The following is a 26,894-nucleotide window of genomic DNA, read 5'->3' as shown; positions in this document are numbered from 1 at the left end:
ATTATGTACAAGCACTTCAACACGCTTGGCGTACAAACTCTAGACAATACTTTTTTTTTTTTTTTTTGAAACCAGTATTTATTCTTCTGTAAGTTTTACATATTTTTTTTTTGTTTACCACATACAACTACAATAGCAATCTGTTCATAATGTTGTGTATGTGTGTATATAGAATTATTTACATTCATCGTCCTTTTATACAGAAAAGAACACATACACTTTAACTTGTATGACAATGTTTAAACATATTTATATGTACATATTAACACACTTATACGCACATACATTTACCTATTTATAGTGTAGATTCATGTACATATAGAATAGTTAATATGTATATATACAATGTACTTAGTATATGCCAACCATATCATTTCCTATCTGTCGTGTTGACATAATATAAACTTGATTAATTTTCATGTTCCTCCCTGGGGAGTTTTTGTGGTGTTGAAGGGAGGTCATTTTAAAACTTGCGTTATTATAGTGCAATTGTATTTGTACGTACTGCCAATTACTCTCAAAGAAAAATTAAAATAAAAAATAACAAAAACTAATACTTTACAACTGAAACATACATACTCTTCCTATTTTAAGGACACATTTTTTAGCTCATACTATCCTATAGAAAGATATTCCTGCTTTAGTATACTTTTCTCCAGTACTCTTTTAAGAATAGACTTGCTTTCTCTCGCTTAGTCTCTCTTTCAGTCAAACTTTTTTAAAAAAATATACTTTTGTTTTCTATATATGAATTAATTTTAATTATTTTCTAAACAATATTAAAAACTATTTTATTTTTTCGAGTGTATTTAACAAGTTTTTCTATTTTATAACCTATAATCGAGACGTTTGTAAATTTTGCTGGCGTTTGTAGACTTACTTACTTATTCTCAATGTAAAATGGTTGAATGTTTTTGTCCTTCAATCAGTAGTAGTCATTTACAGTTGTGAATAGTTGTTATTAAAGAGAAGATAATATATTTTGCATAAATGATTATCAGCGTAAACGGATATCCGTTTGTCATGATTTTAACACCATCTTATACTACTTAATAACAAAACTCTCTGTTACTTCCTGCCATGAATTTCTATTACCCACTGGCAACACTATTTGTCTATTTGTGTGTGTGTGTGTTATACATATGCATTTGTCTACTTTTAAATTCTAGAAAAGACGAAAATTTTTTTAATTTTCTAATACAAAATAATACAAAATAATGAAATTTAAAACACACATACATTCACTAATCAATTCATTAAGTTGCTGAAAATTAAGAGGGAAACACAAAATATAGCTAAAACATTTTTTAAACTTGTACAACAAAAAAAAAATCATGACTATATTGCTGGAACTTTAGTGATAAACAAATATAGGGGAGTTACTGCTTATTTGAAATTAAAATTAACCCTTTTAAGCAAAATATTAAACAAAATGTTACTTTGACTTATGAAACATTATTTTAGAAGCTTAAAAGGATGGCAAACTTATTAAGAATTTATATATGCCACACTAACTTTTAACCACTCATTCTACGTTTAGCTCTTGGCAACACAAACCTTTTGTAGATTGCCACACTTGGGTGTATTTATGTTGACAATAATTAATGGTATTAGGGTTAAAAAATGTCACAAACAATTAGTGTTCTCGTAGTCAGTAATAGGAAAATAGTGTTTATTGGATTTGCTACTATTGCTTTTGTCACCAGCTGTTGTTGGATATTACTACTGTCTGCCTTAACCATAGTTATGGAGTCAATCTGACAGTCAGCCAAGCCAACGTTTGAGTGACTGACATTCAAATTGTATTTAACTATATGAACAGATGTTACCAGTGGTAAAATTTATTGGTTTTATTTTTTTTTTTTTTAATTTACACTCATAAATGAGTAAAAGGAAAAATTATAAAATTTTAAAATATTTAGGCAAACTATTTAATTTAGTTTCAATTGAATGTGGAATTTTATGGTAAATTGATTATATAGAATTTATAATTTATTTAGAATAATATTATTAAAAAAAATATTTTAGACAAATTATTTAAAAATTTATTTAATGGAATGTTTTATTTTATCAATTTAACAAATATAGATTTTGTGGAAAAAAGTGCAAAAATATTTATGGTATTGAAGTAGAAAAACAATAAATAATTTTTAAATTGATATTAATAAGAAATAGAAATAAATACCCACCTCAAACTTTCATTACTTGGTAAGAGGTTAAAATATTAAAATTTATTACTGTCATCAACATGTTAAAAGGTGATGTCATTGAAGGCAACTACTTACAACAATCGCTTACAAGTAATTAATAAAATCAGTCAATGTAGATCGTTATAACAAAATACTTCTCTCTAACTTTCCAGTACTTTTTCAAAATCGTACTTTTAATGACAAAAGTCATTTTGGTACCTATTTATGGACCTTTATAAATTTTAACTAATGAACATTTGCTATTTTTCTTAATATATTGAACATATCTCTCAAAATTACAAGCCACCTATTTCGTACCTTTTAAAAATCCAATCAGAGAAAAAATATTCAAATTTTTTTTCTAAAATTCTCCTAAACAAATAAAAAACTTTCTACAAAGAAAACCCCATTAGATAATAGCAATAATTTAAGTAATAAACATTTAAGTATAATATATATTTATGTATAGTATTTAATAAATCCCTGAGTAGTTTAATACAATTCTACACTTATAATTTCTTTTCTATTTAATTATAAATAAATTCATAAAAACAACATGAATTACACTAATTGTGTTAATTACTTCTCTTTTTAATGCCATTAAAACGTGATTTGAAAACAAATTAAAAAGCAAACCACAAACATTTAATTTAATATTATTTATTACAATTCAAAAAAATATACCACCCTCTAATGTTATTTGTACAGCTAAACGTATGAGTGTTTTGTAATTCATAATGACATATACGTTACTCATACGTCTATTTAGTTACTTTTAATTATAATTAATTATTATTTCTGCTGAGTAATTAACTTTAATATTATCTTATTAAGTGTCCTTTTTATTATTATTATTATTATTATACTACATACTTATAGAGCATTCATTTTATTTTGTAAACACTAAAACATTTAATATCATTTGTTTAACAATAAAAACATACAAATGTGTATAATTGCAAAAATAAAATACTTATAAAAAGGTTTTGAAACTGTCATAAAGCAGTATTTTAACAAAAAGAAAGGAAAAGAAAATTCTCAAAAAAGTTTTATTAAGTTTTTAACTAAAGCAACTCTAAAAAACAACTCGATTTTCAAAGCAAAGACAAGACAACTATTTAACTAGAATTTAACAGACTCTATATACTTAACACTCTTTCACATGTCCGCCCATAAATGAAAACAAAATTCTTCTTCTTCTAAATTATTTGAAAGTATTTCTTGCATTGACTTTAACGTCAGCATCATAAAAAAGTTTTTTTTTTCAAACTCTATTTGTGTGGGAGTTTGAATGTCTACGAAAAAGTACGTACATTTAATGACAGACAACTTAAGTTGTTAAATAAGCTTAAAATGTAATTATTATTTACCTAAAAACAGATATAACTCAAATAATTTAGTTTTGGTTTTAAGTTACACTTTTATGACAAAAACACTTTTTAGTATTTAATTTAAAAATCTAAAATTTTAAGTTATGCTATTTTTCAATTAAATGCATAATATTTCTACTGTTACTTCTTTGTCTCACTTCTATGTTATCTGCTTTATTTCTTTAAAAGAAAATAAAAAATAATTATATTTCACAGCTGGAAAAAAATCGTTTATGTTATTCAATAGAAATTATTAAGAATATGGAAAGAACTATTTTAAGTCATTTGAATGTAATGATAAATCTAGCCAACATTATATGAATATTTTTATGAATATTTTTAAAGCATAATTTCATAATAGAAATTTAATTATATATGAAAAAAAATTGAATTATTTGTAATTATAAACTTGTTTCCAGAACTATAAAACTTTTCCATTTTGAAGCCTAAAGTTTGCCACAAAACAGAACTATAAGAAATCTGGAATAGAACTAGAACATAACTAGAACAGAACTAAAATAGAACTAGAACTGAACTAGAACAGAACTAGAACAGAACTAGAACAGAACTAGAACAGAACTAGAACAGAACTAGAACAGAACTAGAACAGAACTAGAACAGAACTAGAACAGAACTAGAACAGAACTAGAACAGAACTAGAACAGAACAAGAACAGAACGAGAACAGAACGAGAACAGAACGAGAACAGAACTAGAACAGAACTAGAACAGAACTAGAACAGAACTAGAACAGAACTAGAACAGAACTAGAACAGAACTAGAATAGAACTAGAACTAGAACAGAACTAGAACAAAACTAACTCCAAAGTTTGAATTTATATCAAATATCTTAAATTATTGTTTATTTAAGGTTAAAAAAATAGTTTTACTCACAAAACTTTGTTATTCTATTTAATTTTCTTTGCCTTAAAGCAGACTATTATTTTCATTTATAATTAAAGTAAAATAAACTTTCGTTCATTGTCTGCTGCCGCAATTAAGCAACAATGTTTTTACAATATTATTTTGTAAACAGTTGAGAATTTTTCAAATACTAAACTCAAGCATTGACAGCAAAAAAACAAAAGAAGAAACTTTTTATTTTAAAAATTGCAATTTTCAGTGCATTTTGTGTTAATTACAATTTCGTTAAGTTTATTCCTACAATTCTCATTCGTAAAACAATGTAGTTAAACACTGGAAGTGTCTAAACGTCTCTGGTGTACTAGAGTAATGTTTTTTCTTTTATATGGGTCTTTTTATTACATAGTTGTTATTTTAGCTTCCTCTTTATTTTCGCTTTCAAACACAATTCCACTCAACACATTATTGTCATTGTTTAAATGTTAGTTTTTTTGGCGCTTTTTTCCCCGGTTGTCTAGTATTATTATATATATTTACTCTGTAAAAAAATTTACATTAAAGTTAACGAAAAAACATTATAATAAGACAAAGACAAACTTTGCATATTTATAGTGATTTAAACCTTGCATAAAAATTGCTTAAGTATGTTGGTTTAAACTGGTAGAAAAGGTTTATATGTGTTTACTTTTATCTCTATACATACATATTCCCCTTTCCCCCTCTCTCTCTCTCTCTGTCTATACAGTTTACAATGTAATGGAGTAGGTATGAGAATGTAACGTGTAAAAACCGCATTTCTTTACACTTGTTTTAAAGGTTGTTAAATTATTCAGACAACAACAATGAAAACAATGAAATTGTATTAAAATTTATAGTACATTAAGAACAACAACAATAATAACAGGAATAAAAAAGCAACAACTTTAACTATTATGGGAAAAAACTACACACACAACCCATGTTGCATGAAAAATTATTAAAAGATACACATTTAACCGTTTTAATAGGTAAAAGGGTTTAAATGACAATATTTTCTTTTCGCATGGAAAACCAAAAAATGTCATGCATATACATGTCGAAGGGACCCTACTTTAAGTGTCCATAGCTCCGGCAATTTTTATAACTTTAACTCAAATACTCTTTAACTAAGCCCGTGTCAAACTGTTATCCCCATCAGGCTAACTGTTCCATAATTTAGGTTTGTGATATATGTAGCAAGGTGTATGGACTAATGGACTTAGCTTAAGAATCTTACTTATGCTTTCTGGAATTAGGCAGTGGTTTAGTAAATTTTTTGGAAACTCTAAAAGATAATATATTAATTTACAGTTTTTTTAAAACGATTCTCAGCTTTAACTTTAAACAAAATAAATAAATTGTGTTTAATCCCTTTAACACTACTATATGTGGCGCTCTTTATGTAAACCGTTTGGTTTATTTTAAATAATGACAAAAGTACTTGTTAAAGATGGGTGGTTTTTGGTATTATTTTCCAGTCTACTTTATTCACCGCCTTAGTTGCAGCATAAATATTTGTTTAACACACGTAGTAGCTTAATGACAGAAGTTTAAAAATAAGTTTGAAAAAAGTTTCTTTTATACAAAACTTATATTTTCCACAAAAAAAAATAAACAAAGTTGGTCACCTTTAAAATAGTTTTACAAAATTTTTTTTCTTTTGGGGTTTTCTTGTTTATTTTTTTTTCTACATTTAAAAAACTTTTATAATCCAATTACCTTTACGTTGTGTGTGCAAACGAAAGAAAAAAAATGAAATATTTTTGCAATTTTGCATTTTTATTTAAATTTTTCTTGTTTCATTTTAGTAAATTTCCGTTTCCGTCTTAGTTTTCAGTTTTGCTTTTTCCGTTATTTGCTTAATTTATTTTGCCAAAAACTAAGTGCTTGAGTTAAATAGGAGGTTAAAGTAAAAGGGAATTTGTGATGCGTTTTTTTTTTTCTTTTCACTGCAATAGTAAGGAGAACAAAATTAATACATATTCCGCTATTTAAATAAGTTTTTCAAAATTTATTTAAAAATTAGTTTAACTATTTTAATAATTTCTTAATTAAATTTATTTGCATACTTTTAGATATTCTCAGTTTTTTTACTATAGCAAAGGTATATCTGTATGTCTTTTAGGCTGCTAAAACAATTTTTAACTCAATAGTTTAATTAATAATCACTTTTTCAACTAACAAATGTATGATGTTTACCTACTTTTGAAAATTTTTAATATAATTTATTTACTAGTGCCTAACTATGTTAAAGTGCATTTAAACTTTTCTATTGCCTACTTTAAGGCTGCTAAAACAAACTTTTAACTTAATTACAGCCATTACTTTGTGGTTTCAATTATCTATTTTGCAGTTTTAAGTTAATTTTCTTTAAAACTTTTTTAAGACAATTTATAATTTATATAGTCTATCACCCACCCCCTTCTCATAAACTTTACAAATCGTTAGAGTTAATTATATTTGACTAGTACATCAATCTTTAATAAATAGCTTAATGTTCATTTGCTGCAATTAAACTTTAATTTAATAAATTCGTTTTTTCATCTTTCAATAATTGTTGCATAAAACTTTTGCGCATTTTTTTCCATGAATTATTTCTAAATTGAAAGGGAAAAATGATTTTTCTTAGAACCAACAAATCTTAAAGTGAACAAATCATAATGACGTCTGTGTTGCTTATACACAATTGCAATATGTGTGTTTTTGATTTCGAGTAAGAAAAAATATGTAATATTTTGTTTTATAAAAAAAAACTACAACAATAATAAGAAAAAATTGGAAAAAATGTGAAAACAAATATCGAAGAACTTATGGCAAACATACCCATGACATGGCAGAATGAAAATGAAATGTAAACGAAACAAAAAGTTCTGAATAACATTTAAATGGTGAATGGTAAGGGACGACTTATACGTGTAAATAAAAGTTTTATTAAAAACAAAGACTTTAATAAAGCCCAATTCCAAAAATTTACCTCCTTCGTATCAAATAAATCCAAATCAAATATTTACCAAAATTTTCATTAAACTAACTTAATTCCTCTGTCTCTATTTAATTGCAATGGAAAGCTTTGTCAAACACCTATCACATAAGATACATAAAAAAGTTCTTACATAATTTTATATTTGGGCTTCAATGATATGAAAAGGGTTACTGATGGATGGACTTTACTAAATGATCCAGAATCTACATACCTTATCATATAAAGAAGTCCATTCGTATTTTTGTTATAATAATTTTTTTTTTCAATATCAAGGTCAAATGTCAATTTATTGATTATATAATGAATTAAAATAAACGTTAGTAAACTAAAAGATTCAGAATATATATTTACATTCTAGATCCTTTAGTAAAGTTCATCCGTATGTTAGCTGTAAATTATTTTTCGTATTTTCTGAAATATCAAAGTCAAACCTCAATCTTTTTACTAAAGATGAACGGACTTCAATTAATGATCCAGAATTAACATTTACATAACGGAGGTTTTGATGAAGTCCATCTGTATATTTGTTGTAATTAATTTTATCTATTTTTCAATATATCAGGATCAAAAGGTCAAACTTTTTAATATATTGACCTTTATCTTCAAAAGATCAAAATTTTTAGGTACTTACTGTTAACAGTGAATTTTAAAGAATAATTACAAACCAAAACATAATTGACCAGCTATAGCATGCAATCATTGTTGTTTTTTTTTTTTATTATAAAAACTTTATCCAAAGATGAAGTTTGAACAATCCAAGAAAATAAAACTGAAATGGGCAAAAAAAGAGTTAATACAACTTGACAGTCATTGCAAGGAATTGTATAACTATAAATCAAAGAAAAAAAACTTTCAGAGAAATAAAGTTCTTTTTTCCCTTAGCAACATTTCATTCACAGACAATAACTAAACTAAAAGAAATAATCGTATATGTATGCATGCGTGTATGTCTCTCTACATAATTGTGTAATGGAAGAAGGAAATGATTGAAAAAGATTTACTTCCTGACAACAAATATGAAGTTGAAATTGAACAAAAACAAATAAAGTAAAAAACTAATGAAATTGACATGACAAAAAGGTATTTATTTCCCGATTAAGTTTAAAAAGTGTTTCAAGATTCTTTTAATTAAATTAATTTTAAATGTTTTTAATCATATGCATTTTGATTTTTGTTTTGTTTGGAAATTTAATTGTATTTACTTATATTTAATACTTTGATTTTCTTTTGTTTTTCTTTTCATGTATCCACTTCCGGCTGGCTGTGTTTTCTCAATTTTTTTCTTTTTTTTCAACTCAACAATGTGTTTTAATTTCAATATTTATTATTTATTCTTTATGAACTCGTATGTGTGTGCCACTGTGTATCATTGCTTGTAAATAATTGTATCCGTTTCCTGTTGACAATTTCTTGTTGCATATTATTTTCTTGTGTCAACAAACATTCTCTCCAACTCTGCTTTCCTTTACTCTGCTGCCCATTGTTGTTGTCCTTCTTATATAACCTCTCATCTCAATGGCTGCACTTGCAATGCAAACATTCTGTCATTACCCAACGTTAAACAACAATTTTATCTTTTTACCCTGCAACATACAATGAACAATAAATTGTCAATATAAAATATTTTATCCTTTTCAATTTACGCTTTTCATTCACAATATTATTATTATTATTATTACTTTTTTCCTTTTTCCTCTATGGCTCTGTTTTTTAAATAAATAAATCTTTTGCTACTGTTGCCATATTTACTCATGTGACCTTTATCTTTCAAACATGTTGTTTGTCTTCTTTGAAACACGGCATTCCTTTGGTGCACACACACACCCATACACAACCCCCCTTCGCCCACTATGTACTTCCACATATTCCGCCCCTTTAGCGTATAGAAAATGTCAAACAACCGATGTATTTTGCAATCAAGCTGGTGGTCTAGCACCCTCTGATGGCAGCCGTCTGTCCGGTCCCTGTGTACCCAAAGAGAAACGTTGTGATGGCTATTTAGATTGTCGCAATGGTCGTGATGAGGAGAATTGTAAGGGTACTGCCTGTCGTTTGGATCAATTTCGTTGTGCCAATGGTTTAAAGTGTATTAGTTCTTCACTCAAGTGCAATCACAAAGATGACTGTGGTGATAATTCTGATGAACAAGGATGCAGTAAGTACAATACTATTTTTTATTATTTTTTCTTAATTTAACTTTGTGTGTAAGTTGGTTTTTTTATATTGTTACTGCACTTTGCATATAAATGCAAATGATATTAAAGGGTTTGTAAGAGTGATGGTGGGGGAGAGAAACAGCATTTTGTATGCAAATTTATATTCTGCCGCATTAAGCTAGAACAAGGTTAAAAGATAAGGGACGATAAGATTAAATAAGATGAGTAGTCGAGATACATTTGTTAGAATTGAGCTTAAGTAATGTGGCAGTTTAAGATCTTTTTTTCTAGCATTTTACCAAGTGAAATATTTACTTTTATTTTAAATGGGTTAAGTAGACATTTGTAAGCCATCCTGTTGGCTAGAGGGTCATTATATATTTCTTATAAAAAAGTTAAATTTCAAAATTTAAATAGAAAATTTCGTAATTTTCCTCAAATTAAGAGGATTTTTTATAACAAGTGTATGTGGGATTCGTATTAAAAACTAAAAACTGTCAAAGTTGTCTATTCGTCACATACACGAAATTTTGTTACAAAAGTAATTTAAAAAAATCCTCAAAAAAGCTTACATTTCTTTTTTTTAATCTTGGATGACAAACTAAATAACAACTTAAGTATTTTAAAAAAAAAAATATTTTAATAACTCGCAACCAAAAATATTTTTAGTAATTCAATTTTTATTAATAAATACTTCTATACCACTATAAGTTTTCTTAAGAACGTTTCCCCCACAAAAATAAGCAAACAAAATTCCCCTATTTTTTTAAATACAAAAATTACTAGTTTCTTTAAAGTATTTTTTTTTTCTACCTTTACGAAAAATCCCCTTTTATTTTCTGTCACCCTTCTAAATATGCAATTAACTTTTATTCTAGTAGATTTCTACACTCTCATTCTCATCACCTTACGATTCGTGCAACAACTTTAAACAATTCCTTATCGAAACACACACTAATGACTCTGTCAACAATATATTACATTCATCAGCATAAATTCTTTATGTTTCTCATTCGCTACTTGCAACATTTCAGATTTTCCACCTTGTCATCATGGTCAATTCCGTTGTACAAACGCATTGTGTATACCTTCGAATTTCTATTGTGATGGTTATCATGACTGTGCTGATGAAAGTGATGAAGCCAATTGTACGGCAATAGCATGTCCTGATAATAAGTTCCTTTGTCCACGCGGTGGTGCTAATGGGACACCGAAATGCATATTGAAAACACAATTATGTGATGGCAAACGAGATTGTGAAGATGGTAGTGATGAGGAAACAGCTTGTTGTAAGTATTAACATACACATGCAGATTTTCATTGCATATATGTACACAAGTTTGAAATGTGGGACTTAAAGGAACTTTAAAGGAATGTTCTAAAATCAAGTAAATTCCTTAACATTCAACATATGTTTGAATATTTTACTTTATGAAATAATTCCTTTAAGTCTTCTAAAGTCTCTACAAAACAGTTCTACATTTCTATGTAAATTTTATTGTAAAATATCTAACTTATATGAGTATGTGTGTGTGCTTGTCTATTACAGCCACTACTTCCTGCCCGGCCTTAAGCTGTGAATATAAATGTGGTCCCTCATTAACGGGTGGTATCTGTTATTGTCGTCCTGGCCAATCTTTGGCTCCCAACAATCGTACTTGCGTAGATTTAGATGAATGTGCCGAATGGGGTCATTGTGATCAGTTGTGTACGAATACCGAAGGATCCTATTCCTGTTCCTGTAGTCACGGATATACATTAATTAACAATGCTAAGTGTATAGCACCGGATGCCAATAATTTACAATTGATATTTGCCCATGATCGTGCAGTGGTTAAGATGTCTGCCCATGGTGGTGATCCTCGTGTGATAGCTAATGCTAGTGCTGCCTCAGGTGTGGCCTATCATTACCAAAGAAATACTTTATATTGGTCAGATATTAAGACACGTAAAGTTCAATCTCTGCCTCTAGATGTCTTTAGCAGTGCTATACAACCATTAGATCTTACCTTACCCGGTACCTGGGCCCCAGTAGCTTTGGCTGTAGATTGGGTAGGTGATAAGATATATGTGGCCGATTTGGTGGGACAAAAGATTGACGTATTTGAATTGAGTGGCAATTGGCATGCTGTGGTTTTGGGTTCCAATTTGACAAGTCCTGCTGATTTGGCTTTAGATCCCACCGCTGGTTTAATGTTTGTGGCCGATGGCGGCCAAGTTTTAAGAGCTCATATGGATGGTACTCATACTAGATCTATAGTATCGGAAGCTGCCTATAAAGCTTCAGGTGTTACAGTAGATATTATCAGCAAACGTGTTTTCTGGTGCGATTCACTTCTGGACTACATTGAAACCGTGGATTATGAAGGCAATAGACGTGTTATGGTTTTAAGAGGACAGCAGGTTCCTTCACCCTCCCGCCTGGCCTTATTTGAAAATAGAATCTTTTGGACTGATGCCACCAAACAGGGAATTATGTCCGTAGACAAATATGCCGGCCCCACCTCTATACAAGTTACCTACAAAGCCAAAGATATTAGGGAACCTAAGGGCATAGTAGCTGTACATGCTTTAAGTCAACCTAAAGCCTCCAACCCTTGTGGACCCAACAATGGTGGCTGCAACCACATGTGTATTGTAACAGCTGTTAAAGGTGCCAACCATTTGGGATATCGTTGTGCCTGTCACACTGGTTATCAATTGCAATCGGATTTGAAAAATTGTAAAATCGTTAGAGAATTCCTTATGTACTCGCAACAAAGATTTATTAAGGGCAAGGTATTGGAACCTGTTATCGAAGGCTTTAGTGATGCCATCTTACCTGTTGTTTCAAGAAGAGCGCGTTTTGTGGGCTTGGATTTTGACGCCAGAGATGAGTTTATATATTATTCAGATGTTTTACAAGATGTTATCTATCGCGTGCATCGCAATGGCACTGGGCGCGAAATTGTTTTGGCCTCACAAAACGAAGGTGTTGAAGGTTTAGCTGTTGATTGGGTCTCTAAAAATCTTTACTATATTGATTCACGCAAGGGTACTCTTAACGTTCTGTCCACACGCAACGTCACCTACCGCCGCACTTTATTGAAAAACCTTAAGAGACCCAGAGCTATTGTGGTGCATCCTAACAGAGGTTATATATTCTTCTCGGAATGGGATCGCCCCGCCAATATAACCAGAGCTAACACCGATGGTACCAATCTATTGGTATTTAAAAATGTAACACTCGGTTGGCCTAATGGTTTGTCAATTGATTTCAAGGAGGATCGTGTCTATTGGTGTGATGCTCTTCTCGATCATGTCCAACATGCCAAATTGGATGGTAGTGATATAAAGACGGTTAACTCTAGACTCGTGCGTCATCCATTCTCTATAGTCATACACAATGAGTGGATGTATATAACGGACTGGCGTTTAGATGCCATTATACGTCTTCACAAACTAACAGGAGAACAAGAAGAAATGATGGTTAGAGAACCTCAAACAAATCGTTTGTATGGTGTTAAAGTCTATAGTCATGATGTGCAAAAGGTAGAAGATGCACAACCCTGTCATAGAGATAATGGTAATTGTGAAAAGATTTGTTTTGCGGTGCCCAACAATGAAACTGGCACTCTGGAAGCGAAATGCTCATGTCCTTATGGTGAACGTTTAGCCGATGATCAAACTTCTTGTATTATCGATCAAAGTGCCGAGCCACCCGTACAACCCTGTCCTAATTCTTGGGATTTCACATGTAACAATCAGAGATGTATACCTAAGACGTGGGTCTGTGATGGTGATGACGATTGTTTGGATAACAGTGATGAAGAGCAAAATTGTACAAGTAAGTAACAAAACTTAAAAGATTTACTTTAAAAAAATTATCTAATTTTCAAATTTCCCTACCCTTTTAGAACCTACTTGTGGCTCAAATGAATTCCAATGTAAATCTGGTCGTTGTATTCCTCTCAACTTCCGTTGTGATCAGGAAAATGATTGCGGTGATAATTCTGATGAATTTGAATGCGGCAATGTTACTTGTGGTACCGCGCAATTTGCCTGTGCTAATGGTCGTTGTATACCCAATATGTGGAAGTGTGATAGTGAAAATGATTGCGGTGATGGCTCGGATGAGGGTGATTTTTGTGCGGAAAAGACTTGTGCCTACTTCCAATTCACTTGTCCACGCACTGGTCACTGTATACCTCAAAGTTGGGTGTGTGATGGTGATGATGATTGTTTCGATAAACAAGATGAAAAAGATTGTCCTCCCATTACCTGTCTGGCGAATCAGTTTAAATGTGCGGATCTGCGTCAGTGCGTAGAGGAATCATATAAATGTGATGGTATACCCGATTGTAATGATGGTTCCGATGAATTGGGATGTCCCTCCATGGGTCCAAATCAATGTAATTTGGAGAAACACTTTAGATGCAAGTCCACTGGTTTCTGCATACCCATTGCCTGGCATTGTGATGGTTCTAATGATTGTTCTGATCATTCTGACGAGGAAGATTGTGGTCAAATAACTTGTGCTCCTAATTTCTTTAAGTGTAACAATACCAATTGTGTTTTCAAGGCGTATATCTGTGATGGTAAAGATGATTGTGGTGATGGTTCTGACGAAAGTTCCCAACATGCTTGTGTTCCTCCTCCCTTCAAATGTCCTCATGGTCAATGGCAATGTCCGGGAGTAAGTGAACGTTGTGTCAATATGACCTCGGTATGTGATGGTACTCCTGATTGTCCGAATGGTGCAGATGAAGGTGAAGGTTGCGATTTGGCCGAATGCGAACATCAAACTGGCTTATGTTCGAATGGCTGTCAGAAGACTCCATTGGGTGCTACTTGTGTTTGTCCCCCTGGATCCGAAATTGGTGATGATAAATATACTTGTGTAGATACTAACGAATGTGATCCTCCCGGTTTGTGTTCTCAAATGTGTACCAATACTAAAGGCTCTTACTTCTGTTCCTGCACAGATGGTTACCTCTTAGATGCGGACAAACATAGATGCAAAGCTGTTAACCATTCGGCAGCCTTCCTGATTATATCCAATCGTCATTCTATTCTGGTAGCTGATTTAAAAGATCAAGGTTTGGAGAGAGTTCCCATTTATGTGGAAAATGTGGTTGCCACTGCCTCGAATATGCACTCTGGTACCATTTTCTGGAGTGACATGAAATTGAAAAAGATTTCGCGGTTAGATCGTGGTTCTGATCCTCAAGAAATTATAACTACCGGTTTAGATTTGGTTGAAGGATTGGCCTACGATTGGATAGCTAAGAATTTATATTGGTTGGACAGTAAACTCAATACCATAGAAGTGTCATCCGAAAACGGTTCCAACAGATTGGTTTTAGTGAGAGAAAACATTACACAACCCAGAGGTATGTGTATAGATCCTAGCCCAGATGCCAGATTTATATTCTGGACTGATTGGGGTGAAAATCCACGCATTGAACGTATTGGCATGGATGGTACTATGCGCGACACAATTATCAATACCAAAATCTATTGGCCTAATGGTTTAACTTTGGATACTGCTACAAAGAGGGTTTACTTTGCCGATTCGAAATTGGATTTTATTGATTTCTGTTACTATAATGGTACCGGTAGACAGCAGGTTTTGGCTGGTAGTCATTATCTATTGCATCCTCATTCCTTGTCGCTATTTGAAGATACTTTATATTGGACTGACAGACAATTGAATCGTGTATTGTCTGCCAATAAATTCCGAGGTCACAATCAAACTGTAGTTTCTCATCTTATAAGTCAACCTTTATCCATACATGTTCATCATCCCTCGTTACAACCCTTACATCCCAATCCATGTGAGAACTCCAATTGCCAGCATTTGTGCTTGCTTAGTCCAAGTGCTAGTAAAGGTTATTCCTGCAAATGCAAACCGGGATATCGTTTGCTTAGTGAAGGGCGTTGTGTAGAAGAAGAAAATCCTTTCCTAATGGTGGTTAAGGGAACACAAATTGTTGATATTCCTTTGAATGGTGGTGATGCTCGTGCCGGTAATTTGGCTCCTGTAATTGGAATAGAAAGTAGTACTGGTTTAGATTTCGATCGTAAGGGAGAAACACTGTACTGGGTTCAAGGTCGAGAGGATGATGATGAAAACTGCACTATCTTTACCACACCCTATGGAGGAGGTAATAAGACACAGTTCTTGGGTGCAGATACTGGTATAGTAGGAGCTCCTTACACCATAGCCTTCGATTGGTTGGGACGTAATCTCTATATGGGCAACCGTGTCGCTAGCAACATTGAAGCTGTTCGAGTAGATGGCAAGATCAAATACCGCACCATAATTCTGGCCAATGATGGTAATAAAACATCAGTTTCCAAGCCCAAACAGATTGTATTAGATCCCAATCATGGCAAACTATTCTGGATTGATGAAGGAGGCTTCGGAGTACCTACCAAGATAGGTCGAGTTAATATGAATGGCAACAATCCCATAGTTTTAAAAGAAGATATTGAAAAACCTGAAAGTATTGCTTTAGATATAGACAAAAGTTTGGTTTATTATTCCACCCAGTATCCAGCCACTATTTGTGTAATGGACTATCATGGCGAAGATCATAGAGTATTGCTGACTGAAGAAAATGCTATATCGAAACCTAGAAGTTTAGGAATATTAGATTCTCGATTGTACTATTTGGATCCTACTTATGAAAATATCGTGAGAGTAGATTTGCCAAGAGGTGATAATCCCAAGACGATAGTAGATAATGAACCGGAACTGAAGAGTATGATGATATACAAGAAGAGACCTATGATGCAACATCCTTGCCAGACAAACAATGGCAACTGCGAACACTTGTGTATACCAGATGATAGTGCTTCGCGTACTTGTGCCTGTGGTATGGGTTATCGCAAGGAAAATGATGTCACTTGTGTTGCCTATAAGACTTTTGCTGTGGTTTCGCAATTGGATGTCACACGAGGTTATTCACTGTCTGATAGTTCTGAAGCTATGGTTCCTATTACCGGTGTGGGCCATCATATTCTTCATGTTGATGTGCTCTTCCGTGAACAATGGATCTACTGGGCTGAATATAACAGAGGCGAATGGAGTGGTATTTTCCGCACCAGACCTAATGGCACAGAACTGGAGCATATTATTAAATTAGGTATTGGCAGCAATGGCATTAGAGGTTTAACCATTGATTGGGTGGCTGGTAATTTGTACTTTACAAATGTTTATCCTCATGAAAATTATGTGGAAGTGTGCTGGTTAGATGGCAGTCATCGTAAGGTTTTGGTTAAGACAACAAATGATGCTCCCCGTGAGTTGGCAGTTAATCCAATTAAACGTCTTCTATACTGGATTGATTACGGACAATATCCTCGCATTGGCAAGGCCTTTTTAGATGGTAGCAATTGGACTCCTGTGGTAACTTCTGGCATTTCAAACCCCAGAGATTTGACTGTTGATATGTTAACACATGATGTTTACTGGGTAGATTCAAAATTGGATACCATACAGAAGATTTCATATTCTGGTGGAAATCGCCAAATCATCAGACGTATGTTGCCCAACCCTATGGGTATTGCCATACATTTGGGAGATGTGTACTGGGTAGATCGTAATTTGATGACAGTATTCAAGGCCTCCAAATTACCTGGCAACAACTCTTTACCCACTAAAGTCAGAACTAATCTATCCAAATTGAGAGACATTGCTATTTACAGTATTAACAATCAGCCGCAAGATGAAAGCAACCCTTGTACACGCCTAGGCAATGGTGGTTGTGATCAATTGTGCTTCAGCTTCCCACCAGATGCCTCAAATCCTACACGTCTCAATTACAAATGTGATTGTGCCACCGGTAAACTAGCCAATGATGACCGTAAATGCGAAACTGTTAATGAGTATTTGGTATTTGCTACTCGTACTGAAATAAGAGCTGTCAACTTGGATCCTAGATCGACCCAAATACCCTTCCCACCTATGACGAATCTAACCAATGTGGTAGGCTTAGATTTTGATTACAACGACAATCATATGTTCTATACACAAATCCGTCCATGGGCTAAAATCGCCTATACCAAGGCAGATAGTCCCAGCCTCACTGATGCCCAAGTTGTTTTAAGTAAGGGTATTAATCCAGAAGGTATAGCTTATGATTGGACTCAAAATAAGGTTTACTGGACTGACAGTTCAAATAATTCCATCTATGCAATGAACTTGGATGGTTCCGATTTGGTAATGATTGCGAGAGTGGAAAGACCTAGAGCCATTGTGTTAGATCCCTGCAATGGTACCTTATTCTTCACCGATTGGGGTAGATTTGGTACTTCGGGCAAGATTTTCAAAACCACCATGGCTGGTTCCCTTAAACGAGCAATTGTCGATAAAGATCTATCTCAACCCTCCGGCCTGGCTATAGATTATGATGAACGCAAACTTTATTGGACTGATGCCGTAAGAGAAAAAATTGAAAGAGCCGATTTAGATGGTAAAAATAGAGAATTGTTAGTAGCTGCAACTATATATCCCTTCTCCATAACCGTTTTCCGTAATTATATATACTGGACTGATTTGCAATTGAGAGGTGTCTATCGTGCTGAGAAGCACACTGGTGCTAATATGGTGGAGATGGTTAAACGTTTAGAAGATTCCCCTAGAGATATACGAGTCTACAGCTCAGAGAGACAAAAATGTAGTGTCAATCCTTGTCTTATCAATAATGGTGGTTGTGCTCAATCCTGTCATCCTGCACCCAACGGCAAAGCAGAATGTAAATGTGATGATAACTCCAAGGTGGTTAATGAAGGGCGTATGTGTGCTCCTCGTAATAATACTTGTGAAGCCAGCAAGTTCTATTGCCAAAATGGCAAATGCATTTCACGCATGTGGTCTTGTGATGGTGATGACGATTGTGGTGATAATTCCGATGAAGATCCTGCCTACTGCGCCTATCATTCCTGTTCTCCAAATGAATTCCGCTGTAACAATGGTCGCTGCATATTCAAGAGCTGGAAGTGTGATCATGAAAACGACTGCAAAGATGGTTCCGACGAAATTGACTGTACTTATCCTCCGTGTGTTGATGGCGAATTCACATGTGCTAATGGCCGTTGTATACCGCAATCTCAAGTTTGTAATGGCGTAAATGATTGTAAAGATAATGCCACTTCTGATGAAACACATGAGAGATGTCCAACTAACACGACATGTCCGGCTAATCACTTGAAATGTGAGAAGACCAATATTTGTGTAGAACCCTACTGGCTGTGTGATGGTGACAATGATTGTGGCGATAACTCTGATGAAGATCCTCTTCACTGTGGCCAAAGAACTTGTCCTACCAATAGCTTCCGCTGTCCCAACCACAGATGTATTCCTGCCACCTGGTATTGTGATGGTGACGATGATTGTGGTGATGGTGCTGATGAACCTCCAGAGTATTGTAAATCTGAAGGAAGAACTTGTTTCGGTGATCTCTTCACCTGTGACAATGGTAACTGTATACCACGAATCTATATTTGTGATGGTGATAATGATTGTTTGGATAATTCTGATGAAGATGGCAGACATCAATGCAGTAAGTTAAATTTAATTTTCAAATGATAACATAGTACTTATTTATATTATTTTTCTAACATTACTAGATGACCGTAAATGTGACGAAGAAACCGAATTTACTTGTATTGAAAATAAGTCTTGGGGTCGAGCTCAATGTATACCCAAGAAATGGATATGTGATGGTGATCCAGATTGTGTGGATGGTGCGGATGAGAATGTTACTTTACACAATTGTGCAACGCAGCAACCGTGTGCTGATGATATGTTCACCTGTGGCAATGGAAGATGTATTAATAAGGTTTGTTATCTCAATTGCCAATATTTTACAGAAGACTTTATACCAAATTCTAATTTTTTTTAGGGCTGGGTTTGTGATCATGACAATGATTGTGGTGATGGCACCGATGAGGGTAAATTCTGCAATTCTAAATACAAGACCTGTTCGCCTCAAGAGTTTACTTGTCAAAATTTCAAATGTATTCGCAATCAATATCGTTGTGATGGTGAAGACGATTGTGGAGATCATTCCGACGAAGTGGATTGTAAAAAAGATAACGTGACCTGTGCAACGGGACAATTCGCCTGCAGTAATGGTCAGTGTATTAATTCAACATTAGTTTGTAACAAGGTACCAGATTGTACCGATGAATCAGATGAACCAGCTCATTGTTTCGTAGATGAGTGTGCCAAGGTAGAAATCAATCAGTGTGGTCATAAATGTGTGGATACACCCACAAGTTACTACTGTGACTGTAATAAGGGTTATAAGTAAGTAGTTATTATTTAGTTCTAAACGAAAATATTCTTAATATTTAATTGTATCCTTGCAGACTTCTGGCCGATGGTAAAGCTTGTGCTGATATTGATGAATGTATTGAACTGCCTGGAGCTTGTTCACAACACTGTTCGAACACACCTGGAAGCTTTTATTGTAAATGCGACGAACGTTACTATGAACGTCAGTTAGATGAACACACTTGTAAACGCAAAGACAATACCCCAGCCTGGTTAATATTCACCAACAAATACTATGTACGCAATATGTCGGCCGATGGACATCAGTTGAATCTTATGCATCAAGATCTTATGAATGTTGTTGCTTTGGACTTTGACATCAAGGATGAATATATGTACTTCTGTGATGTTACCGCTAAAACTATTTTCAGATCCAAATACACAGATCCCAGTGAGAAACCCACAAGAGAAGCTGTTATACGTCATGACTCGCATGGTTTGGAAGGTATTGCTATTGATTGGGTAGGTCGTAAACTCTACTGGTTAGATAGACACTCCAAAAATCTGGACGTTTCTGAACTTGATGGTACTAAGCGTAAAACTTTAAGAAGTGGTGTTGTAGATCCCAGAGCTATCGTTGTACATCCGGGTATCGGTTATTTGTATTTCACTTCTTGGCATTTGCAAGCCTACATAGCCAAGATGGGTATGGATGGCTCAAATTTCACACGTATTTTAACATGGGAAGATGATATTGCTTGGCCTAATGCTTTGGCGGTGGATTACTTTACCGATCGTATTTATTGGGCTGATGCTCATTTGGATTACATAGCTTATGCCGATTTAGAGGGTAGACATCGTCATATTGTCTTGTCGGGAGCTAAAGTGCCTCATGTATTTGCCATTTCCTTGTTTGATGACTACTTATACTGGAGTGATTGGAATTTGAAGGCCATAGCTCGGGCTAATAAATTTACTGGTGCTAACTTTACCGTCCTACGTAATACAACCCACCGTCCTTATGATATTCATATTAATCATCCTTTAAGACAAATACCCTATAATAATCCTTGTGGTACCAACAATGGTGGTTGCTCCCACCTCTGCCTTATCTCTCCACCCCCAGAGTCTACTTATCTTAATATTGAGGGTTATATTGAAGAAGGAGCTCCCGGCTATAAGTGTGCTTGTCCAAATCAATTCTATTTGGCTCGAGACAGTAAGACATGTATTGCAAATTGTACCACTGGGCAACATCGCTGTGGAGGAGATGATGAGAAATGTATACCTTGGTTCTGGAAATGTGATGGCGAAAAAGATTGTAAAGATGGATCAGATGAACCGGCTACATGTCCACAACGTCACTGCAGAGCAGGAACATTCCAATGTAAAAATACTAATTGTACACCTTCGGCGACAATTTGTGATGGCATTGATGATTGCGGTGATGGTTCGGATGAACAAAATTGTGATTTACCTTGTCCCGACTCTGATTTCAAATGTAAATCAAGTGGTAGATGTATTTTGGATAGTTGGCGCTGTGATGGCGATGCCGATTGTAAAGATGGAAGTGATGAAGATCCAGCAGTGTGTCGTAAGTTTGAAAAATTAATTGGTATGACAAATATATTCTTATTTTTTTCCTATTTTTCAGATAAACGAACTTGTGATCCTGATACTGAGTTCAGTTGTAAAAACGGTCGCTGTATACCTAAACTATGGATGTGTGATTTCGATAATGATTGTGGTGATGATTCAGATGAGCCTGCTTATATGTGCCGTCAACGTAACTGCACCACTGGCTGGCAAAGATGTCCCGGTCAATCCAATTACCGTTGCATTCCAAAATGGTTGTTCTGTGATGGTAAAGACGATTGCCGTGATAACAGTGATGAACAGCCTGAGAATTGTCCTTCTTGTAATTTGGACACCGATTTCAAATGCGGCAACAACAGATGTATACCAAAGTAAGTAGATTTTTAAAATATTGTAAAAATCATAATTATAATTCCAATTAAATTTCCTGTACAGGCAATGGATGTGCGACTTTGCTGATGATTGCGGTGATGGTTCAGATGAAAATGAAGCCATTTGCAAAGGCAAGTATCGTGACTGCTCTGAATCGGAATTCCGTTGCGGAAATGGTAAATGTATATCATCACGTTGGCAGTGCGATCATGAGGATGATTGTGGTGACAATTCTGACGAACTGAACTGTGAAGGATTCAAGTGCAAAAACGGTACCTTCCAATGTACTTCCGGTCATTGCATTGCCTCCTATTTCCGCTGTGATGGTGATCGTGATTGTCGCGACATGTCTGACGAAATGGATTGTCCACCACGTTTCCCGGGAGGACGTTATTGTCCGGAGTCACGTTTCCAATGTAACAACAACCTGTGTGTATCGCCCTCTGATTTATGTGATGGCACCGATGACTGTGGAGATGGTTCCGATGAAGATCCTAAAGTTTGTACCGACTTCAATTGTGATACTTTGCGTCGATTCCAATGTGCCAATCATCGTTGTGTGGCTCGTTATCAAATCTGTGATGGTGTAGATAATTGTGGAGACGGTTCAGATGAAAATAATATGACCATTTGTGCTACCAAAGTTAAACCCTGTGATTTGTACACACAATACCAATGCGCAAATAAGAATTGTATTGAAAGAGCTCAAGTATGTGACTACTCAGATGATTGTGGAGATGCGTCCGATGAGCTGGGCTGTCATCACACTTCATCCTGCTTGGAAGAGAATCGTGGAGGATGTCAACATCATTGCCATAATTTGACAGATGGTGGTTACATTTGTGCTTGTTATCCGGGTTATATAATAGCTCCCGACAATAAGAAGAAATGTATAGATGTAGATGAATGTGCTACTCGCCAACACACATGCTCGCATCGGTGTAATAACCTTAATGGCACCTACTCCTGTTCTTGTCGTGAAGGCTTCCGTCTAGTGGATAGTTCTTCCGGTGTTTGCAAAGCTGAAAAGGATGATGTGGTTCTCATATTCTCCAATGGTCCGGAAATACGAGCTTTAGATTTACAGAAGAGGGAAGAGTTTGATGTGATATTATCGGAAAAACGTATAGAGGCCTTGGATTATCATGCCGAACAGCAGATAGTATTTTGGGCTGACAGTTATGACAAGACCATCAAACGTTCATACATGGTTAATGCTGTAGATGGTCAGGCTAAGATAGGTTATGCTCAAGACTTAAATATGAAGGGAGGTTCGAAACCTACAGCGGTGGCAGTTGATTGGTTAGCCAATAATCTCTATTGGGCTGAAGTAGATAGAACTGGTTCCAAGCCTCGTGGTAGAGTTATGGTAGCCACTACAGATGGTCGTTATCGCAGATCTATTGTAAATGCTGGTATTGAAGTGCCCACTTCCATAGCGGTAAATCCTCAATTGGGTAGAATTTATTGGTCTGATGCTGGTTCCGCTCCTAAGATCGAAGTATCATGGATGGATGGCTCTAAACGTCGTCCCATAATTACAGAACAAATTAGACATCCTGCTGGCTTAACTATAGATTATTCTCAGGATCATGTTATCTACTGGGTGGATACTAAATTGAATACTATTGAATCAATGAGACCAGACGGTTCTGGACGTAAAACTATTGTTAAGAGTGATAAGTTAAGACATCCTGTGTCTCTGGATATATTCGAATCGAACATGTTTTGGGTTACTCGTGATACTGGAGAGTTGATAAGACAAGATAAATTTGGTCGTGGTGTCCAGGTGGTGGTGCATCGTAACTTGGTTAATCCTGCTGGTCTTAAGGTTTACCATGAAAAGCGTTATAATACATCTTTGAAAGATCCCTGCTTCGGTTCAAGCTGTTCGCATTTGTGTCTTTTAGTGCCGGGTGGTCATCGTTGTGCTTGTCCTGATAGTTCCGGTTCATTGCCTTCCCACCGCAGTACTATTGAGATTATTTGTGATGCTGCCGCTGAGCGGCAAAGACCTTCTCCTAGAATTTGTCCTTGTCAAAACGGTGGTTTCTGTTTAGAAGACAATAATGGCGAATTGATGTGCGAATGTTTGGCTGACTTCAAGGGCAATCATTGTGAACAAAATGCTGCCGGCATGTTTGGTCATGGTGGTGCCAATGTCACCGCAGTGGTGGTGCCCATAATGGTGATATTATTGGTGCTATTGGCAGCTGCTGGTGTATGGTTCGTTATACGCAAGAAACCATTGTAAGTTTTATTGAGAATTATTTAAGAAGTTGTCTTTTAATATGAAAAATGTTCTTTTTAGTGGCAAATTGGCACGTCTGCCAACTTTAACCTCTTCACAAAGTGTTACTTTCCGCCAGGGAACTAATGTTGAATTTAATGCTCCTGGTTTCCCGGGTCCTAATGCTCCAGCGGGCACCTCTACAGGCGATGTAGCGCCGCTAGAAGGCTACAATTTACAAACAGTAAATTCGGGTAAAACCAGAGATTTCTCTAATCCCATGTATGATGCTGTACAATCAGGTACAACTACCGAACCTAGTATAAGTAATGGATCCGGTAAGTTAGTCTAACAAAGAACTTGTTAAACTTATGTCTAATTTTTTATATTGCTTTTGTTTTTTTAAGGAATTTACGAAGTGCCACATGATCCCTCCAAAAACAAACCCATCGGTCCATTTACGGAACCTGTATCAGCCATTTTAGCACCTAGCAGTATAACGCACAAATCCTCACCACAATTACAATTAAGAACCAGAGAATTAGATCCATCCGCCGATAATGGCAAGGACACACAATACTTGGTTGAAGAAGATAAGTCTGAGTGCTGATATAAACCCTAACATCAAATTCTAGCCACGGCAACAACAATAACATTAACACCATGTGGAACAACTACTATAAAAAGAACAAATTTAAATTTAATTTAACAGAAAACCTAGACAAAATCAATCGGAGACGTTGCTTAAAAAGTTAAAATAAATTATAGTAGACAGAGACAGAGAGAGAGTAAAAAAGAAAATTATAAATTATTTATATATACAAAAAAACACATTTTTTATAGAAATTTAAGTAAATGAAAACACATATCTTTGCTGTATGACAAATTCGAATTAGAACAAAACAAATTAACATGGCAACTCTGTAATAAAAGCCGCCCTGTGGGTTTTTGCAATCTAACAGAACAACAGGGTTGTAATTCTATGTATACAGAGAGCAAGAGAAAAATTATTATAAAAAGACAATATTTAAAAAGAGAAAATCTTGAAAAAAGAAAAAGATTTTTTGTATTTATATAAATAAATCAAACAATTTTGTAAAAAAACAGTAAAAAACTAGTAAACAACATAGAAAGAAACTAAAAACAAATGTAAACTAAAAGAGAATCAAGAAAAAAATTGAAATAGTTTTCTAAATATTTTATATATTTTTTATAAAAAAAAACTAAAAAAATCATTAAATAAAAAAAACAAAAACAAACTAGCAATAGTTTAATAATTATTTTCTTCATTTAGTTAAAATTTCCACATTATAAAAAAATTTTTTTCGAACAAACAATTTAAGAAACTTATTTTTATTCAAAATTTATTATTTTTTAACAAAAGTATATATATTTATACATATATTTAATAATATTTTTAATGTGTAATATGTTATTTTATTATTAATCAAATGTTTTTTTAGAATTGTTTTTTTTACCAAAAGAAAAACACAAAGCAGAGAAAGTTATAAATCCGCTTAAAAATGAGAAAAAGTTATAAATTATTTTTAACTATAAAAACAAAACAAAAAAAATTGTATGTGTCTTATTAAGTTTTTAAACTTTTTATTAAGTTTGTAATCTTTAAACATTCCTTTTTTTAATAAATAGTATTTCTTTGTTTATAACTATTTTATTTTAAATATTAATTATTAACTAATGTTTTTATCACAAATCAAATGCATCACCACTGTTTTTTAGCATATCAAAATGAACAGAAACTTCTCAAGAATTTCCTAATTCTATTTAAAATTTCATTAATTTTTTTTCTTATTTGTTTTAACATTATTATACATATGTATTTTTTTGCTTCCCATTATTTTAAATTTAAAAAAAACTTTATTTTGTTGAAAAAAGCTTAGCTTTTTTTCTGACTACAAAAACAAACAAAAAACCTGCAATATTATAAATGAACAACAAACATGTCATCACAAACAAAAAGAAAACAATTTATACTTTGTAATATCAAACTAAGTAAAAAAAAGAAACAAAAACATTTTTTATTTAAAAGCGAATCTGTGCTTCCTTTCGTTTTTTAGAATTATATGAAAATAAATGAATAGAATTAAATTTTAAAAATTTAGTAAAGTATATATTATTATAATAAAAAAAGAAAATAAAAAAATAAATATGAAGAAATTTGTTAATAAAAAAATATTGTTTATATTTTAAGTTGGATAATCAGCTCTTCACAGTTTGAAATTTAGTTGACATCAAATCGTTTTGTTAATAAACTCCTTTAAACTTAATTACTTTAACAATTATAATTAATTCAATCACATTGAATGTTTTACGTGTATGTACCGAGACCATTTATGTGGCTGACCTCTCCCCATATGTAAAAGTCAGATCTTATACATATCCTTACATATAATCAATTTTATATATTACTAGCTATACCCAGTGTGCTTCGCTACCCTCATCCTAATGGAATAAAATAAATATAATTATTGTAAATGTTTATATATCTGTAATATCAAAAGTTCCCCTTTGAGAGAACTCTTTAAGTTTGATTTTATGATTCTAGTTTCAATATTACAGAAAATTAAAAAAAAAAAACAATTGAAGAACGAAAAAGTACCAAAAAGTCCCCTTTTATAGGTCCTCACTTAATCCGGGCTCGATTTCACGTTTCTATGTTCAATATTATACAAAAATCCAAAAAGTACCTTTTGAAGAACGAAAAAGTACCACAAAGTCCCCTTTTATATGTTCTCACTTAATCCAGGCTCTACATACTTAATTTCATGTTTCTAGGTTCAATATTATAGAAAATTTCTTTTGATGAACGAAAAAGTACCAAAAAGTCCCCTT

At 33.5% G+C, this 26,894-nt stretch overlaps 1 protein-coding gene across 3 annotated transcripts in view; it reads left to right on the top strand.

Annotated features, from left to right (window-relative positions):
* LOC111678598 (low-density lipoprotein receptor-related protein 2) overlaps nt 1-25,145 on the top strand; it is a 225,643-nt gene extending 200,498 nt beyond the window's left edge. For 2 of the 3 annotated variants that reach the window (XM_046947221.1, XM_046947220.1), the window contains exons 5-15: nt 9,303-9,578; nt 10,614-10,868; nt 11,129-13,405; nt 13,476-19,127; nt 19,195-19,406; nt 19,470-19,876; nt 19,939-21,437; nt 21,498-21,810; nt 21,875-24,061; nt 24,123-24,379; nt 24,449-25,145. In XM_046947221.1, coding sequence (XP_046803177.1) covers nt 9,303-9,578; nt 10,614-10,868; nt 11,129-13,405; nt 13,476-19,127; nt 19,195-19,406; nt 19,470-19,876; nt 19,939-21,437; nt 21,498-21,810; nt 21,875-24,061; nt 24,123-24,379; nt 24,449-24,651 — 13,538 coding nt within the window. In that variant the 3' untranslated portion in view covers nt 24,652-25,145. Of the gene's footprint in view, nt 1-9,302; nt 9,579-10,613; nt 10,869-11,128; nt 13,406-13,475; nt 19,128-19,194; nt 19,407-19,469; nt 19,877-19,938; nt 21,438-21,497; nt 21,815-21,874; nt 24,062-24,122; nt 24,380-24,448 lie in introns of those variants that run through there. The other variant, XM_046947222.1, reaches the window with a different exon arrangement.
* Nucleotides 25,146-26,894: the final 1,749 nt, after the last annotated feature.

The sequence above is a fragment of the Lucilia cuprina genome, chromosome 3 (genome assembly GCF_022045245.1).
Source record: "Lucilia cuprina isolate Lc7/37 chromosome 3, ASM2204524v1, whole genome shotgun sequence".
Taxonomy (NCBI): domain Eukaryota; kingdom Metazoa; phylum Arthropoda; class Insecta; order Diptera; family Calliphoridae; genus Lucilia; species Lucilia cuprina.
The sequence above is the reverse complement of the archived record's forward strand: the minus strand, read 5'-3'. Positions and strand labels throughout refer to the sequence as shown.